The sequence below is a fragment of the Scophthalmus maximus genome, chromosome 16 (genome assembly GCF_022379125.1).
Source record: "Scophthalmus maximus strain ysfricsl-2021 chromosome 16, ASM2237912v1, whole genome shotgun sequence".
Classification (NCBI taxonomy): Eukaryota; Metazoa; Chordata; class Actinopteri; order Pleuronectiformes; family Scophthalmidae; genus Scophthalmus; species Scophthalmus maximus.
Window position 1 is genome coordinate 6,941,805 of NC_061530.1, and position 20,467 is coordinate 6,962,271.

Here is a 20,467-nt window from a genome sequence, read left to right on the forward strand (position 1 = left end):
TAAAACAGGAAACAACAAGCTCAAGATAAAAAAGACAAACAAAGACAAATGGGGATAACAAAGGTAACTTAACAAAAAAAACACAAGGAAGGCAAATTAAGGAAATAACATTTTTAAATCTATATTTTTTATAATACATAATAATTAGAGTGGCACTGAGTAGATTGCATAACCCTGCCAGGGCCCAACAGTCCCCTTAAAGCCAATCAAGTCGCAACAATTTCCACACACTCATAGATACAAGTCCACTAAATATGCCAGATTCTTTAATATTAACTACTACAAAAAATACAGTGTGCTTACCGTCATTCCCTCCAGGTACTCATTATTTTGAAACTGTGGCAAGTTTTTTTTCTACAAAAATGCAAAATGCCACTTTGCCTTCTGTGCTGCAAATGATTTACTCCTCTTCAAACCCACTGATAACAAGTCTAACAAAATCACACTCAAGCATCTTTCTTGTGGATTTGCTCCGGCCTGCGGGACTTTCAGTTGTCAAAAACAATGCAGGCATGGTTTTTTGATCCATTTATGACTGTCGGGAAGTACCACCGCAAGTGTGAGAAAAGCCTTTAAAAAATGCCGCAACGCTAGTTGGGGCTGAAGCACCATCCATTATCTATACCGCTATATCCATTAAGGGTTGCAGGGTCGGCTGGAGCCAATAGTAGCAGACAGTTGGGCGAGAGGCAGTCAGTCAAATTTCAAAAACACAACTTAAACTTCAACACACAAATTCTGTAGCATAGATGTCAGATGTCGGCCCTGTGCATTCACAATACGAGTGTGACAAGCAAGTAGGTAATGGTCATGAGAACAGATTCAACAGTTTTAATTTGCTCTAAAATCTACAAGCAGTTACAATTTACAAGCAGTAGTGATTTCTTAAGGTAATGCTCTCTCTCTCTCCTCCCCCAGCCTCCTTTTCCCCCCCTCGCTCTCTCCCATGCCCCCGCCCCACCCTTCACTAATAATCCATGGCTTATCTGCTCACCCACTTGCAGCGCAGGGATAATCTAGCTAATTGAGAAGAGCCCATGTGGATAAGGAGACCCTGGACAAGGAAATACAGCAGTCACCATCTCTGGTGCTGTACAATGTAAACTCACAGAGATGGGGCTGGTGGACAGTTTGTTTAATGGCCATCACTGTTCACGGATACTGTAACCTTGTCTTTGTCCTCTCTCTCTCTCTCATCTGGACTGCAACAACGACATCTCTCTCCCTTTCTCTCTCTCTCTGCGTCGCCCTGACTCAGCTTTTAAATTAAATGAATAATTCATCATTCAAATCAACTGACTGCTTTCAGTGCAAAAGTAATGACAAAAATAACCTAGAAATGAACGCAAAGGTGGAAGTAAATGTGTATTATGGAAATGTGATTTTAGTAAAAGGTGACAAGTGTCATTAGAGCACATATGTAACTTCAATCAAAACCAAAGATAGTACATTCCAGTTCCCCGTGTGGAGGATATAGTGTATCGAATCGTATCGTATCATCAAGTCTCACTCTCTCTCAGCCTCTCTAACTCTTGGCCTCCCTCGCTCCCTTCCTCTTCACATCTCCTCCACCCTTGCTTCTTCTCCTCCATCCTCACACTTTCTTTTTTCTTCCACTGTCCCCTAAACTGGGCTGGAGCTGATCCAAACTCTCATCAATAAATCAAGAAGAGATGGCACTCAGGATTAGGTTCTGGGCTCCCCTCTCAAGCTCCTTTAGCGGGACTCAAATCAGAGGGTTGATTTAGGATTAATGCATTGGGCACTATAACATTTCTTTACACTTCAGGATAATATATAAGGATCATTAACACTCATAGATAATTTAAAATTATAAATTTATGAACATGTAATCAATAATTGCTGTGTAGATTCCAAAAGGAAAACGCAATCAGGAAAACTGGCAAACTACCTAAACAAACAGTAGGTCTCTCACCTTATGTCATGTCTACTTTATCAGCTATCTCTGGAAAACTGTGTGTGTGCCATGTCTGAAGTATGTGAGGCACGTGAGGCGTGCACATGCATCAAGTACTTCATGTACAAATACCCAGGGGACGAATCCTCTTGACGGATTGACAGAACTTTGGCGATACCTTCACTTTTCATCCAAGCCTTTCAGACTTTACCCAGTACTTTGGTGTAGGACTTAAGACGTCTGCCTCAGTTCCACTTTGCACTGTGCTATCAAACATTAGCATGCTCACAAACGAAAGTATAATTTTGAACGAGGTTAACATACACTATTACTTTTCTCTGAATTTTTTGTAAAGTTTCTTGTTGTTTCTTGAGAACCCTAACCCTAATACTGTATATTCTTCTACATCTCAGGCCCCCCTAATATGAAAGAAATGAAACAATATGTACAATATACAACTCTTGTGAAAGGATGAAAGAGACACACAGCTTTAAGTTGATGAAGGTTCTTGGACCACATATCAATTATTTTATATATGTAGAAGTAAGGTATACAGGTATACAGTGTATAGTAGGTAGGTAAGGAATAAAGGCATGGAAGTGTGGCATGACCGCATGTATTGACTCTTTGTCACTGTATAATATCAGCAATAGCAGCCTGGGATGATAAAGAGGTTTTATCACGAAATTCTGAACAAATGTTTATAAGGCATATTTCTCCTTGGGGGCGACAAGTTTTTAGACTCATAGATAATTCATAGATAACCTACCAGAAATTACCTTATTCATCACTGTTTTTATAGCCTCACAGCAAAACTGGCCAATACAACCAAAATGAGTATTTCCACCCGTTGTGTGTGTGTCCTCAAATATAAAGACCAGATTAAATATTGAAGGTGTCCAATGAGGCGATCGACCCGAATGCCTCAGCTTCTCTTCCCCTTTCTGTCTGCCTTTCTTCATCAATCCGTCACCCTCTCTTCTTTTATTAAGATTTACCAGAGAGAGAGAGAGAGGGGGAGAGAGAGAGAGAGAGAGAGAGAGAGAGAGAGAGAGAGAGAAAGAGAGAGAGAGAGAGAGAGAGAGAAAAAGAGAGCGAGAGAGAGAGAGAGAGAGAGAGCGCGAGAGAGAGAGAGAGAGAGAGGGAGTGCAGTGCCGGATCGATTTATGAAGGATAGGGTCCCCTGACTGCTACAGTAAGTGCTAGTACAGTTTGCTATTCAGACTCCCTCGGCTATCGACTGGTGCTGCACTGCAACGATCAATGAATTAATAAATAAATAAATTCATTGACGAAAACACTCTCTTAACAGATCAGTCTGGAGCTGAGTCTCCAAATGTAATTTAGTTTATTTAACCCTGGGTGCAATCATGATCTGCCTTAGTTAGCCTCAGTTCAAAAAAGCCTTTTGATTTGAAGAACAATTTTCATAACATAATGGTTCCCACTAGATTATACAGTATATAAAGGGTGCACAGACACATACACACACACACACACATACACACACACACACACACACACCCACAAGTCATCTGATGCTATCAAGTAGCCTGATTGAGCTTTTACGTTCACACTGGGATCTGCTCATCGCCCTTTTCCGCGCCTCACACGCATGCTGCTAAAGAGTGAGAAATGTGAGTCCAAGACTCAGAGAGAACTGGGAGTCGCAAGGTCAACCACAGATGAGAAAATCCGGCAAATAGGTCTTGTCATGTCTCGTTCCTGTGTCAAGTTTCTGTTTTTAGTTTGTTTCATGTTTTCTGTTAGCTTTTCCATTTCCTGTTTTATTTTGTAGATTCTCTGCTCTCCCATGTGTTGTCTTATTTTACTTCCTGTCTTAGATGTGCTTACCTGTCTCCGCCCTAATGTGTTGAACCTGTGTCTCATTGTCTTGTGTATTTAAGTTCTGTCTTCCCCTTACCCCAGTGCCAGATCGTTTGCTTCCCTGTGTTCAGCCGTCAAGCGTTTTTTTTTCCTGTGTCCTGTTATCCTGAGTTCCTGTCTTCCCTTGGATTTTGTCCATTGCCTGTTTTCCCGCATTTCCCTTTTGCCTGCCGCTTACTGGACACTGTTGCCTTGCTTTATTAGTGTGCTAGTAAATCGTTGTATTTTACGTACCTGGGTTGTGCATCTGTGGGTCCATTCTCTGTCTGCGTGACGGGTCTGGCCTGCGAGGGCAATTCGGATGATGCAATTGGTGCTGAACACTGATTGCGAAGTACGGGTTTCATGTATCCCCAGAAAACGTTCTTTTCAAGGGGGAAACTCGTATCTACTCTCTAATCTGCATCATGTGAGTGCAGCACAACATCCCTCCCTCCTCCTTCCACCATTCACTTGACAATAGAAATCGTGCCTTGCACATTTGGCTCGTCTCTCTCTCCTTCTCCACACTCCACCTGTTCGGTGCCATCCTCCCTCCAGCAGTGCCTCCTGTCTTGTTCCTGACAGAGAGGTGATTAGGAAGGGAGACCTGCTGAAAAAACAGCTTAGCTGTAATTATCATCTCGGAAAGAAGAAAACTGCTCATCAGAGTCGTCCTCTGCAGACTTAACACTCGTTGCCAGGATATAACAAATGCTCGACAACCAGCCGTTGCCTAGGTTACCATTGTCTCCATGTGGCTGGGGGCTGTCTGTTGGAATGAGGTGTTTTTTTTGTTGTATGTGTGTGTTGAATTTGTCCAAAAATGGCAACGCAGCGTAACCCATGAAACATAGTCTTCATTTCCTGTGCCGTGTTTTCTTTCACGCTCTGTATTGGTCACGCACCGTTGCACTTCACCTTTCCCACATATTATTTTCGTGACATTTTTCACATTTACCGGGGAGCAGAGAGTGACAGGGGAAAACATGGTGAGGAGAAGTAGGGAGGATGTAATAACAGTCCCAGGTTTACTTCAACTGACAATATCACAAGTTGCATGAGTCTATATATTTCCACTAGAGGTCGGCAACCTGTGACACGTGCCAGCATGGGTGCATAAAGCCATTATCAGAGGCATGTAACAAAGCAAATATTACTCTAAGCAATGACATATGTCATCACTTTGTTAAAATATTTAATGAGTGTGTTCCAATAAGTATTTGTTCCCAAAGGAGGTTGGTGATCAAACCAGCAGCATGAAGTAATGTTGACATGATGATCTGCCAAAACAGCGTACGACACGCCAGGTTGCAAACATCGTGGCAGACAAACCAAGCAGGCCATGTTCAGCCCGTCTGGACAAAGGAGTTCAGGAAAAAAAATGAGCTGCATGCGGTTTTTGCTGTGAAAACAATACGTGTTGAACTTCTCGTTAAAGCATCATTTTGAATGTAAGTATGAAAAAGACTTGATGACTCCAAGATTTAGGCTACAGAGGGCAACTAGAGCATTTCGGAGTGTACTGTTGAACATGGGAAGCAATTCACAGGCTTTCCTCAACAAAGACACCATATCCTGGCCAGGATTAAAGACACGCCTCTGTCTGCTGTGGCTCCTGAGAGGTGCAATACTGAAATGGCAGATAATATACACAACTGTTGCACTGACAAACGCACTTGTGCTCAGCGTGGCTGTGGACTGGAAGTGGTGACATCAATCACTTTGGGACACTGAGCAGCTACAGGCGCACAGATTGGTATGCCCAGTTTACATTTGACTTACTGGTGGCCTACCTCAACACATGGTTTTATGTTGTGAGCGTGAATGAGGGTTATCCTTCTCCTCTAGATCCTTCTGGTGCTCTGGTATTTGATCAGATGCCAAGTCACAGAGAACAAGGGGGAAGCAGCCTTTATCATCTTCGATCCGCGCATGGATAGAGAGGAACCGAGTAGAGGGGGAGTAAAGGAATTGAATGAATGAAAGCCGAGGACAGAGAAGACGAAGGAGGCGACCTTTGACTGCTTCACTGGTGTTACTGCAAACGAAGTAGGTGAAATGTATCCCATCTCTGCTGCTGAAGGACACACGCACGCACACACGCACACACACACACAAACACACACACACACACACACACACAAACACACACACACTGAGGGAAATGTGTCCTGTTCCCACTGATGGACAACAGAAGCTGTGGCAGAAGGATGGCATTAAAAACCAGCAGGGGATGTAGTGTGATGAAAATGTCAGACCAAAAGCAGGAGGCTGGTTTCTGTAACATGTTTAATCAAATGACTGCGCGCGTGTGTGTACGTGTGCATCTGTGATTGAGTGGCTTCATGGATTCATATGTGCAGAACACGTTCTAGTAAAGCGAATGAACTCTAAATTAGCATTTACTCATCTCAAAGTCTGGCCTCACTCTCTCCAGCTGTTTGACAGATTCTGAGCGCCTAAGAATTTAAGAGGGCACTTGCTACCAATTTCCAGTTCAAAGGATTTTACAGGACGTTTAGGGTAAATTAATTCAATGACGACCCCCAAGCCTGTCGGAATCTAGTGACACGCTTACAGTTACAAGCTTGAAAATCTATTACACTCTCGATTCATGTCTCTGTTCATGTGTGCACCAAATCCAGACGTGCACATTACTGCTGAAATGTGTTGCACGTGTGTGTGTGTGTGTGTGTGTGTGTAAAATGTGTCTTGAGCAAGCCTCCAGTGTTTGCGCATGGAAATGCCTGGCCACCTGTGTGTTTGTGCGTGTGTTATTGCGTGTGTAACTGCAAAAACTCACCCTGCCAGCACTATAAAGAAGTCCAGGCGGTTCCACGTGTCACCTAGGTAACACTTCTTGCCAAAAATCCCCAGGGCCACCATCTTGATCACCATCTCAATGGCAAAGAACGCAAAGATGAAGTCGTCAAAGTCCTGCAGAGCGAAAAAAAACAGACAGAGAATCCAGGTGATCACCGGGATGTGCAATAAAGCAACCGGCAGGTTGGTAGAAAGTCAAATTAAAAAAAAAATAGCAAATTGTCTCGCAGCAAAACCGTTTAGTCCATCATTGAAAAACTACTGCCACTATTTAACATTTATATTGGAGTGAAACAACCAGCTATATCTTCATCTATTTTAGAATGTGCTAACGTTCGCATTTGCTGTTTGAACAAATGTTAAAATGATGGTGACAAGAGGCTGCATTTATAAAACTTTCATCAAAGTTATTCCAGTTCTTCCTGTGGAAAGAATGAACAGTGTTCTCAACGTCATGTCAGTCCATTAGATTACCATGAATGTCAACCTCATGATGGTGCCTGGAAGTCAGAAGAGTCACTTTGGGATTTATCGTCTTGGAGCCATGAATACTTGGACAAAACTCTTATAGAAATCTATCCAATCATTTTTGAACCGGAGTGGTGGACTAACCAGACACTGCAGTCTGAAAACAGGTTGTTGTGTATGAAAAGGGAAGTGAGTAACACCAATTATCATGACAACATATTTTACCACTTTGGCTTCGTGGTAATCGATGAGCCATCGCCATGACGATTGATCGAACACCATCCATGAGATGGTGAGCAATGAACCTTACACATACAGCTGATGTTGTACAGTATGTCAATCTATGAGATGCTGCTGTATTAGTTGGTCCCCTATTTCAGTCATATTTGATACTTCTGAAGCCATTAACGTGATTCTTTATTAAATTGCATCAGAAGTTTCCTCTTTATCTATTCCCTGCTATAAAGAGGTCAGGCTCCCCAAGTGAAAAAGAAAATGAAAGCGATAAGAGCCCCCTGGCATCCGCAAAGGAGTTAATGTTTTGCTCAAGGACACTTCAGAAAACCAGATGCTCGCTGACGGCACAGTTCCGAGGGCCTAATGGCGGTTTTGCCACCGTAATGCACTCACAGACACTCAGTGACGAATGGCCTCCGATCGGGAGTACATAAAGTAATAACCTGGAACAAGCCGCTCATTGCACTAATCACTCATCTGGCTGTCTGAGCGCGTATTGGACTGGAGAAGAAAAAACAAATCCAAGCACGCAGGGTGGGAGCTCGACCGGCATAAAAAGGAACGTGACCTTAATTCTTGAAATGTGAAAATCAATGAGTTAATTTAAAAAGGCAGAAGAGAAGAAATTGGAGATGGGGGGGGGGGAATCAAAAGAAAAAGAAAAGAAGAACTCTGGAAGGAGATCAAGGCACAACACCCACTGAGAGACGAGTCATCCAAACATGAACACAGAAATGTATATATATATCAAATCCTGTTAACTTAGGCAGAAGCTAGCCTCTCACTGCTCATAAGTCAAAATGTACACGTTCACGTGGGAATGTATGGCCGTGTGTGTGTGCGTGTGTGTGTGTGTCTGTGCGTGTGTGTGTGTGTGCGTATGACTCAAAACTCTCATCCATCCCATCTTTGGAGAGCAGTCATGTAGTCTGCCTCGAAAAACCCAACAGATTTCATTCAACACACTGGACTTCAGGGCAGCTCCCACAACAAGCCACCTAACAGAGGAAGGGTCTCTTTAGCAAACTGCTGCACCGGGTTGATTCCATCACCATACAGTGCACCGCTCCAGATGTTTGACACACTAATGGTTTACTCCAAAAGAGGCAGAAGATGCTCAGAGCGGTGCATAATCCCCTCTCCCCCCAAAAAAAAGAAAACGCAGGACAAAAACAGTGTTCAATGTTTGATCTAAATTTAATCTGAACTGTGGGAGTGCTGGAACTAACTTCTCTATGTAGGGCATCAGAGTGCCCAAAGTACACGACACGTCACATCCTGGTGCAACTGTTTCCATTATTAAATATCCTGACATCAACCCGTGTTGTCAACTTCGGAAGACCGTGATTGTTGTGAAAGACAGAAAAACAAGTTTGGATTCATTGTTATGTTTCTTGGCATGTATGGCTACCATTCAGTGTGATTTTTGGATTTTGGTGTGCATCCAGTGAAACGCAGTTACCCTCCAGACAGATTTTTTCTCTCACTTGTTAAAAACCCTCCCTTCGAAAGATGCTTTGCTGATTGACAATTATTGATAGATAATTGAGCACATCCACAGACTGTTGGGAAAATAACAACTGAGTCTATTGACAGATGTTCAAACCCGAGATGCATGACAGAACGAGTGTTGTGTGAAATAGAGATGAGCAGAGATGTTTACCGCCATGCTGGGCAAAAAATGTCTGTGTTGCCTTCTCCTCGAATACTACCCCCCTTCTATCCCTGCTATCGTTTGCCCAATGAAGGAGGCATTTCTCTTGTTTTCGCTCTGGAGTTATCACTCATCAACTTTGCATTAGCTAAAGCCTGTATGCCTATGAGATAAGAAACCCTCTCAAGACTTGAGAGTGGGTGTACTTTACTGCACACACAGACTGCACATACGTACGTACATCTGAATAGTGATTATACAACACATACACACAAACACTGTAAGATATACTGTACAACATGGGGGTAAGCCTTCAGGGACTTTTGATCAATTGACATTGATCAAATGTCAATCAACTGAACCTCATCCAGACACACACACACACACACACACACACACACACACACGCTGGCCTGAGGCACTCCCACAGGAGCATACAGGTGTAGCGCCACATGCTAATACTGGCTCTGCAATAGGGATATTGATTCCTCAAAATTTGCATCACATATCGGTGGAGCGTGAAACATATTGCATGATCCTGAAGAACATAGATTATGATCTAACATACACAAAATGCTGGAATGGCTTCGTAGATACAACATCAATCACAGGCTAAGATACCAAAGGTCCCCTGTCACTTACAATACAAAGCTGTGTATTTACAAAATATATATTTTTATAAAATGAAAAATATATATGTGTGTGTGTTTGTGTGTGTGTGTGTCCATTATCGACACGGTTCACTGGCTACATGCCTTCTACTGAGGGAAGACACACCAGTGACCTTTGTTGAACGGCTCGTTGCTCACACACACTCCCTAATTTCTAGCCCATCGCTGCATTTCGAAGACAAAGAGAGAGAGGCACAGAATATTTGAACTCCGCCGGAAAACTTTCCGCCACTTTTGGAACGTCTCCAAGGAATAATGTCACTTTTGCATTATGTGAAAACAAAAAACAAAAAGTTAATTACGTTATATCATCCAGCATAAACCCTTTTCAGACAAGCCTTGCGAAATTGGCTTTTATGCGGCGTGACAGTCACAAAAAGCGCGAAATGGGCCGACAAATGACTGCGGAGCATTTGCGGTGAGCTGGTTGAAAATAAAACGCTGTGAATTGTGTAGAAATACTGTTGAAGCAAATCCGATAATGGCATGGCGGGTTAATAAATATTCTTTGGCAATCTCAAACCACTTAATGGAGGTGTCTGTTATAAACGGTCATTTACTGGTAGGTTTTTACAGGGTTTGTCTGGTGCACAGGAAGTGAAGGCATTTCTGACAGCACCATGGAAGGGTTTATTTGTAATGAATATATAAAAGGATCAGCGGTGATACCTGCTACCTACACAATATCAAAAGACAAAGCAATACTGCCGACAAGGTTTCATTGACAAATGATGTCTGGGAGATGGAACGCAGAACGACAACAGCGCCTTTAAGTTATTTTTGATTTGAGTCATATCATGTTGTTAAAATCGATGATGGAGTACAGTTTGGTTGATGTATTAACTAATGAACACCTACATTATTGGTTTGCAGACATGAAGCATCGCAAGGGTTAGGGTTAGAAGGGTCCGTCTGCAGAAAGCTTAGGGGCTCCACTGTCCTAATTGAATCCTTTTCAAGTATATTTGACAAACTAATCTAATTGGGAAAGATATGAGTGGGGTTTTTTGTTTTTAATATTATTATTTTTGTATAGTAAATGATAGCGATGCTGATCCACAACCCAATACCAGTTGTTGGCTGTAATGCACCAATTTGTTCGTTCGCCAACCGCCAAAAAAAAAACACTCAAGAAGATTTGCGAGCTACAACTCGCCTGTCAGTGAAGTTGTCGTAATCAGGTATATGAACAGAAACCAACGAAAATTGTTAAAAAAACATGTCAATAGGTTCCATTATATAACAAGGTGGAGGACACGTGTTTCCGGTCTAGGTGGCGCTCCACAGCTGCGGCGGTCTGCAGCCACACCCTCTCGGTTAGGGTTCGGAGAGGGTTGGCAAACATTCACCTGACATCCAGGCAACAACAACAAGTCATGCTTCTGGCCACACGATCAAAAATACAAACTCTCTTTGAGACGTTGCCATCCAACACCTGAGGAACATTCACTCGAAGATGTTTTATGTTTTGTTTTGTTTTTTTCACCGCACTTTCGCTAGCTTTTTTTTATTGAGGTGAAAACTGCTTTCAGTGATGCTACAGAGTTGGTTGAATATAACACTAGTGGCAAACTTTATTCATATTAGATACATATTATCATGATCATTATGGATTTAAGGCTAACATATTTTATTTATCAATGAAAGTTTCCCAGCCCTTGTACTGCAGCACCGCCTATTTTGTCACATTTCAAAATCATGTCTGTTTCCCTCTGGCAGTCTTATCTGTCTACACACAGCTGGATGGAATTCCTGCACTTTTCTCCTCACCGCCTCACACTGGAGGTGATACCACTCTATTACTACGATTATTTCTCACATTAGTGTGGGCGTGTGTACGTAACGGTTCGGTTGTGTGTGTACACTTTTTTGTGAATGCAATTATGTGTCATTTTTCCGTGTGGTTTATTGTCATTTCTCAGGGTATTTGAATGTTCATGACTTTAGGCATACGTTTGCCTCTCTCTCACACATAATTACACCTTAGGGACAGGCGGACCACACTCACACTCACTTGCTCTCTCAGTGTGAACTCTGTAACCCTAAATGGTGAAGCTGTAAAGCGTGTTATCAATGCGTCAGGTGAGCGCAAACATTGCTTGCCCTCTCGTCACCTCCTGATTGGAGCCTTTACGCTCTAAGTGCACTTATCACTAATGCTGAGTGCACTTAGAACGCTCCCTAATGACACGACGTGTCTCACTCACCAATCGTTTTCAAGTGTCAAAGCAGTTATTTCATACAGCGTGGCGCCCGAAGAATGAAGTGTCGCAGCTCTTGACAAACAATCGGGGATCAGTGCACCGACTGATCCGTCTGCGTGACTCACACGCCGCCATGTGTTCCCGACCAAGCGCAGGCTGCCTCGGGTGGACAACAGGCAATCGGTCGGAAAAACTGCAGCAGGAAAAGCGTCCACCCTGCTAACATGCCCTTCAGCAAGAAGACGAAAGCCTTCCAGCTCCTTGGTGTCTGTGGTCCAGCTGACCCTGACCTCTGACCCCTTTGAGCATGGATTCATTTCAATCAATAAAGTATAACATTATGCAATTCCAATGAGGCAGATGCCGTCATGCAACTTCTGCAAACCAGCTCAGAAACTGAGGGTGAAAATGGGCTTTCTTTTTGGGAATAAATTGCACTATCCTTCATTTATGACCAAAAAAGATTTGATGAAGCAGTTTCCGTGTCTGTACTGCACTACGGGGATGCTGTTTATGGGCGGGCGGCCAGTTTCACCCTTTAGATGCAGTTCATCACTCTGCATTGGGATTCATCACTAAAGACAGTGTCTTCTCAAACCGCCTGCTCTATCAGCAGTTGTTCTCATTTATTGATAAAGTTATTATAGGCCCATCTCTAAGACGTGCTTTCTTTGAAAGTTGGTATGCCTTTGTACCCGTTCACAGACATGGATCACCCTGTGGATGCCAAGCATTCACAAAGAATAAGGGAAGATATGCTTTATGTTACTTTGCACCACATACTCGGAATATGCTTTAGATGTTTAATTCATTCATTGGTTTATTTATTTTATCTTATTGTTGATTGCTATACTTGTTTTACCTTGTTGAAATCGATACAGCCATGCATTCCTCTTTTATGACTATTTGATTTTAGGGGGGGGCCATGTACAGACTGACAATACCACTGACTGATTGCTGAGTTCAATATGTTTTGTGGTTGTAATGATGACTTGTCCCTCGTCTGAATTTAATGTGATTTAACAAATGGAGTTGCTTTGATGCCAGAATAGGTCCATACCACCACCACCTTCATCATCATCATCATCATCATCATCATCATCATAGCTACAGACGGTGACATTTATCATTTTAACAGATACTCACTGTGCCTGGACTTTCCCGTTTCTCTTGTTCTTTTGTTTTTCAGCAATGTGACATGCAGTCCTAAATAATTACAGTAAAGGCAGCGTGAGAGGTGATCGATCAAACAACTTCAACCGCTGAGCTGAATCTGACAGCTCCTGACGCACCTCATGTCAACATCAGTTTCGTTACTGGGAAAATGTCTCAAACAGTCGACTCACACCTCATAAAAGTGTAGTCATTCGTTCTCAAGTTAGTGGAGGTGGTCTTTCTTTCACTCGGAGTGCCTCTGCCGCAATGTGCGGTGGGAAACCCTGGGTGTTATTACAGGTACACACGAAAAGAGGAATCACAAACAAGGTGGTCCTGGTTACGCCCTGTCCGACACTGAAACACTGCGCAGAAACGTGTACTCCTTTGAACTTATTACAGCACCAATCATTTTCTTCCACTGTACCTCTCCCTTCACAGTTTAAACAGAAGGATTCTCAAAAATATGCCACACAGGTCATGAAGTATTCCATGTGTTTGTGACCTTACAGCGCACAGATTTCATCCGCCTTCGTGGGTCATATGTCCCTAAACTCGAAAGCAACCCATAGGTTAGTCTCCTAAAATAGACCTACAATGGCGGCGGTGTGTCAGCCATTTGTACGGTTAGAGTACCTTCATCTAACAACGTGCTCACTGAGGGGGTTTTAGGATGCAGCCCCTGTTTGTGGGGCCATGTTCTTTCACCAAACAACCAACATATAGAGGAACAATTCTTCCTCTTCCACCCCCCCCCCCCCCACCTGCCCCCATGTATTTAGCTTATTTTTTCAAGAATCACTTTTTGAATGTCAAAAAATCATAATGGGTAGAATGAATCGATAGCATTGTATGTACACACACACACACACACACACACACACACACGCACACACACACACACACACACAGAAAACCAGATTCCCTTTGGTGAGAGCATTTGCCTGCACCCTCTCCTGAAAATAAAACTCAGCCACTATGTATGCTAATTTTGCCTGTCTCAAGTCTGAATGCTATTATGACAGGGGTCAGATGCTCTTATCACATGCGCAAACACACACACACACACACACACACATATATGCACTCACACAGGGCAGGCGGGCTGATGGAGGCGGGGAATGCCTCGTGGTGAGGACAATACAGCAGGTTGACTGTAATCTGCCACTGAGCTCAGATCCACTCCACACAGGAGGAGCGAGCGTGACAAAATCGTGAGAGATCCTTTTTTTCGCTCACTCGCCACCAATGGCTGTAATGCCGCACACAAACACACACGCGGACACGAGCCCCGACATTTCCTCATCCTCAAGACACATGGCAGGCGGACCTGGAGGTGAACCACAGCGTGTGCGAGGTGTGCGTTTTCCACTAGGGCCTGAAAGCTCCTGCAGTAGTTCCATGTGGCAGCAGCACTTTGGCTCCATCTCAGCAAGGAGTCTAAATCTACAGCTACTTTGTCCTGCCAACTCCTCTCCCTCCTTCTCTCTGTGTATCTTTGAGTGACCCTGTGTTCCCATTGTATTGGCAATCATTTTATTATCCTTCCAAAAGACATCATTTTTTACTGTAGCTGCCGGAAGGTTACTCTTTTTTTTTCGCTGTAGCATTCAGAGCAGAACGTTTTTCAATGAATTCTCTCCTTCAGGGTAAGTAGAGACATTATTTAACATTAGAGCTGCTACTCAGAATAGCCAGATTTCGACAGTTCTTTGAAACTATTCACTAACTCCCTAAAGGTGACATATTATGCTCATATTCAGGTTCATACTTTTGATTTGGGTTACCACTTGAAAAGGTTTACATGCTCTAATGTTCAGAAAAGGCCTGCAGCTCCTCTTTTCACCCACTGTCTAAAACGCCTGGGGTGGATGGTCCGTCCTATCGTCTTTTCCTATCTACTATTCCTCAACCTCAATGGAAAACGTCATGAGGTCAAGGAAAGGTGTAAAGGAGGATTCATAGGACAAAGGTCAGGCCAACAGCTCTAAGATAATCTGACTCCACTAAACTTAACTATGTCATTATGCGACAGTGAATGTTATTAACGTGCGTCTGCCGTGGTGAAACTACTGACAATTTGACCGTACCTTTGGATTTCTTTTTATCCCCACCTCTCGATAAAGCCCCAGTCTGCTCTCATTGGCCAGCTGGCCCAGTCTGTTGTGATTGGTCAACTGCTCCAAACTACAAATGTCAGCTCACAGTGTTTGATGAAATGGTGGAGGATCAACTAAGTTATAAGAATGAATCCGGGCACAATACATTTTATATATCTATATATGTAATGGCAAATATATGTAATGGCAATGCATAGTAGCTCTGAAGGCATTTTAGTCCAGACCAAGTGTCTGACAGACACTGACATACAGCTGCACATGTAACAGTTGGTGCTGGCGTAAACTGGACAAGAGTGTCAACCAAGGAAACTACATTCATCACGGTGATTGTTTGTTCAACTCTAATCAAGTCATTTAAAATTGTTTAAACTACCCATTTTGAAGACAAATTACTTTTTGAATCAAAACATAGAATTGCAGCGGCAGACTGAGCCTCAGAGGAGAAGAAGAAGTAAAGTAGTGCATTAAATAAAAATTCTCATCAATGATTAGATTTAATGGCATGCAGTGATTAATCTGACGGATTTTAAAATGTCTTTCGAGTGTCATTAAGAGAAACACTAAAGAAAAAGCCTCAGGGCAAACCTTTCAACAATACTGACACAGAGAGCAGGGGTGAACTTTCTTTCTATACCCTGCAGCTACACAGTGGCCTGTGATCATCGCAGGCGCCATTAGCTGTGTCAGGAGATGAGAGCTCATTTAGCGAGCATCAGAGAGGAGAGCCATGGAGAAGCCTGGCCCAGCTCCCCTCATTAGCCCCAGTGCTACAGTAGCAAGGGCCGCGTTGGACCTGACACATGTAACTGCGGAGCACAGATGCACTAAGTGTTGTGCCAGAGGACACATATGTATTTCTAGAGTAATTTATAAAGTGTTCTTCATTTTGGCTTTGTACTTTTTTTTATGTGGCTCTGCAAAGGACTTTGTGACTTATGTCGCTGGAAAAGTGCTCTATAAATAAACTTTATTGAAGTACTCACAATGCTTATCACAGTTCTACGACTCCTGTTAACTCCAGTAGAATAAAAGCTGATTCTGGTGCAGTGGGACTGTAACTGTCCGTGCCCCGTGTCTGTTCAGGCTGAGGTAAACAAGACGATTTTTACTTCTGTGACAGGAAAATCACTGTCCCAACTACACTGTGCCACCAAAAGCCATCATGTACTCTACTCCATTGCATACAGTAATGTATGTAATAGTATACAGTCAGACCAGGCTCCCCACTGAACAGGTGGAGTAGATGAGAATGCATGTGGGGAAAAGAAAGATATGAGAGCATGCGGACAGTTGGACAACTGAAGAGTCAGTGTGTCACAGAGCGTGTGAGATGGGTCACAGGCGGAACAAGAGCGTCGAGGCGACAGGCTGTGTGCTTTTACGATCTCATAAAGTATCGACTTGGGGGGATTGAAATGGAGGAAGTGAGGAATTAGTGAAAATACATTAAACCTCCACATGCATCCGCAGGTTCAGAGAGGAGAGACCCCGTTTCACATTGTTGAGCAGAGGGACGGGAAGGAGCGAATGGGCGCAGGGTGCCCTAGCAACAGCAGACCGGAAGCCTCGACTCCTCGGCTCGCTGCGCTTCTTGTTTTCATCTCAGAACCATCCTACTCTCCAAACTCACCTGTCACCTTTCCTTTTCTATCATCCCTTCCTTATCCTCATTTTCTACCATGTCTTTTCTTCCCTCCCTTCTCATCTCATGGTCTTTCCTTTAATGCCTTTATTCTCCTCATTTCATTTCCTTCCCTTCGCTCTCCTCTCCTTTCCCTTTTTGTCAGCCTTTGCGCAATGTTTTGATATCATGAGCGAAAAAAAGATATTCATGCATCCATTAAGAGAAATGTACTTTCTGAATAATGCATCTGATCTGTCAACGTCTTGCCCATTAACTGACTTTTATAACCGAAAAAGCACAGTAATGGTGGGGGCTCTACGAAACGGCTCTTTTTTCACCGACTAGATGAACAAGAAAATCAGAGGACCCTTGTTGTGAGTCAGTCGATTTGGAAATCGCACATTATCCGTTCGCGGCCGAAGATGAGCAGTGCCAGACAACACAGATGTATCCTGCTGCACCTCACCCCGCTCGATTCCCTAGTGCAACAACACAACAACAACAACAACAACAACAACAAACCCTTCTCATCCATTAGTGTTTGCTAGGTTGAAGGAGGTCTATGAATTAATGGAAACTCCTCCACACAATTGTGTTACTCGTTTATTTTTTCAAATGGAGGGGGCTGCGGAGGCCAGATATGCTGGGAAATATACAAATTGTTTCTAGACATTTTTACAAATCAGCTCCCGCTCTCTGCGTCCAGTCTGCCACGCAGACAGTGATTTTGCCTCGCACTAATGGCCGCTGCCTTGACTTCCAGCCATTACTCTGCATTTGTTGTCCTTATCGACTAGTGTCACATCTGCGTGCGGGAATGTTGTTTCCGTATTGTGTCTTTGTGGTTTTCCTTTTTTTCCTTCTTGCTCGCAGGGTTGTACTTGTCTCATTAAATAAAGGTCAACAGAGATAAACAGACGCCGGTGATTCATGCGTTTTACTCTTAGCACACCTCAAACACTTTCCGCTACGAAACAGTTCAATCAACATTTTTCAATTAAGAGTGCAAGGCTAACGTAAACTCCTGGTAAAAGAGTGCTTCTTTTCCTTTATGTGTTCTGTTTAACTTTCACGAGTGAAATTAACTTAACAATGTAACTGACAATGACTACTGACATACTTTAAAGGAACACTCCACTGAATGTTGAACACGAAAAGACAACATACAGCCTGCAGACACCGTGGTTTAAAGTTTGGTGTGCAAAAACGCTCCCCACAAGTTAACTGCTCAAAATGCATTGAGCTTGACCTGGGGCTACACATCAGACTACGGACGTGTACACTGGGAGATTCTTGGAGAGCCCCCTTTCAATAAAAATGCATGATAATTTCAACACGGCTGACAATCAGCGTTCGGCTGAGTCACTTAAAAACTCTAATGAACGATTTGTTGCATATATCTCCTCAAAAATGTGCTTAAAGCACTTGCATTACTACCAAAGCCGCATTTAATATGTTAGAAACAGAAAATAAGGCGCTAACCCCTACCACTATCCCTTTACCACAATGCATCGATAGGTAAGCCATTATTTAGGCAAAATACTTAAATACCCCCTCTTGTTTTGTGGAAGATTAAAACAAACTATCCACAGATTCTCTGTATCAACAAAAGATGAATGACAAAGAGACAAAAAATCAAGACAAGTGAGGTCTTACCTGCAGGATCCTGCACCTGTCAGAGTCGCAGCTGCTGTCCTCGCAGGGCTGGAACATGCCCAGTGTCACGCAGTTCAGCAGGATCACCAGCATGGACGCACGCTCAAACCATGTGGACAGCCGTTAAGGAATATAACACAGGAAGGAAACATTCATACATGCATACACAAAAAAATTGCTTTTCCAGGGACCTCCTTGTCTCATTCAAATTCATGAACTTATCTGACGACGTGATGCACATTTGGCTCTCCCAGTCAGGTTCCCTATCAAAAAAATGGTTTTGAGAGGGAAGATGAGCCACGGAGGAAACCAGTGGCTGTTCCCATTCCACCCTGTTAACCCAGGATCTGTCTGGTTTACAGGGTGAGGCCTGTTGGAAAGGGTTCAGATTGTTAGTATAGGCCGCGCATTCACACTTTAAAGGGACCGTTGAGAGGTAGAGGTAGAGACCAAGAGGGATGACACTTGTGAGTGAATGAATGTGAAGACATTTGAGGCAGAGCGCATGATATTTGATTGACCACAGGGTCGAAGCGGGCATTCCTAATGTGGTTAAGAACGAATGGCAGTCTGAGCTACACGACGCCAATCGGTGACGAGAATAAACACAGATTAGGCGAATATTTATTCGATAAACACACACGCTATGACAGAGATGTGGCCTGCACACACACACACACACACACACACACACACAAACCCACATGGATTAGATTGCTACCGTTTCCACGGTGAGCACCCTGTAAACAGCTGGTAAACAATGTTAAACAGTGTAGACCGTTTGTCATCCAAGTGTGTGAGGAGAATGCTGCTTCTTTTCAGCTGTGTATGAGTGTTAAAGTGTGCACGCCGGCTGTGAGGACAAACGACCTGTCCATCTTTTATCGCATTAGCCGCCCCTTGCTCATTCATCCCGCTGACCCATAATGCAGCTGGGTCAGCATGGTCCCGCAGCAGGCACAAAAAAGTAACTGCACGACGAACGACACCATGAAAGCCCACGGTTTGTAACAGGTTTCTCTTTTCTTTTCTTTTTTCCTGCTCAAAAGTAGCAGGCTGGAGTTCCGAAGCAGAAAACCAGACGATGTAACATATCTGTAAAAAAAAAAAAAAGAATGTAGCAGAGAGCAAAGCAGAGAATCTTAAAAAAGGCAGCTCCATATTTGTACATCACTCCTCAAGTAATTTTGGAGGCCGACGTGAGTCTTTTGAGTGAATGAATAATGTAATGCAAGAACATTTATTTAAATAATTTATTTATGGGTGACCCTGGTAACTTGGGGTTGAAAAGTGGCAACTATGAATCACAATGTCCTCCGCCACCATGCTCACTCATTTTCACATTTTCTGTCATCGCTGCTGTCCCTCTCATAAAAAAAAGTTAAAAAGGCCAAAAAAATATCTATTGATCAATTCGTTAGAATTAGGAATATATTGTGGATAGGGTTGGTGGGGGACCGAGACACCTTTTTGAGACAACAGGACTGGTTTCCAGGCTATGTTCACCACGTACTAGTTTCTCACAAAACACAGTTTCATTATTGGGAAGCATGGTATTCGTGTGTGAATCTAGAAAAGGTTCCGCCTCAATTGTTGTAGTGCGAGGGTGAATTAACTAGTCTCTTCGGTGCTAATCCACCTTCCGCACCTCCAAACCCTTTACTTTATACATCACTAAACAAAGGTCGCGCGGCTCCCTGCATTGGCCCTGAACATCGGCACAAGACATAAATCTTGTGCTTCAGAGTCATCCAATTAAAATGTATGTAATTCCAAGAGACGGGGCCAGAAAATGTGATACTCTGTGCGAGTTTCAATACAGTATTGAAGAGGACCTCCTGAATAATAGATGCAGACTGTTCGAGTCTGGAAGGCAGCACAGGATTATGTCACCCACTTGAGGATGCACACAAAGTTCTGCGAGTCCAACAGGGATGCAATTAAAAAGATCAGTCAGTATGGAGAGTGGGATCATTAACCAGGACAAACAAACTCAGACAATCAGACCTGTATAGTGTGAAAGCGGTGGCGCTGGAAGTTTTGGGGGATGCAAACTGTTGCTGACACC

General features: G+C 43.3%; 1 protein-coding gene across 2 annotated transcripts in view; it reads right to left on the reverse strand.

Moving 5' to 3' along the window:
- Positions 1 to 20,467, reverse strand: part of cacna1g (calcium channel, voltage-dependent, T type, alpha 1G subunit) — a 215,155-nt gene that overhangs the window by 110,593 nt on the left and 84,095 nt on the right. For both annotated transcript variants that reach the window (XM_047327653.1, XM_047327654.1), the window contains 2 exons: positions 18,400 to 18,511; positions 6,591 to 6,724 (listed from right to left, as the gene is read on the reverse strand). In XM_047327653.1, the coding sequence (XP_047183609.1) occupies positions 6,591 to 6,724; positions 18,400 to 18,511 (246 nt within the window). The remainder of the gene's footprint in view (positions 1 to 6,590; positions 6,725 to 18,399; positions 18,512 to 20,467) is intronic.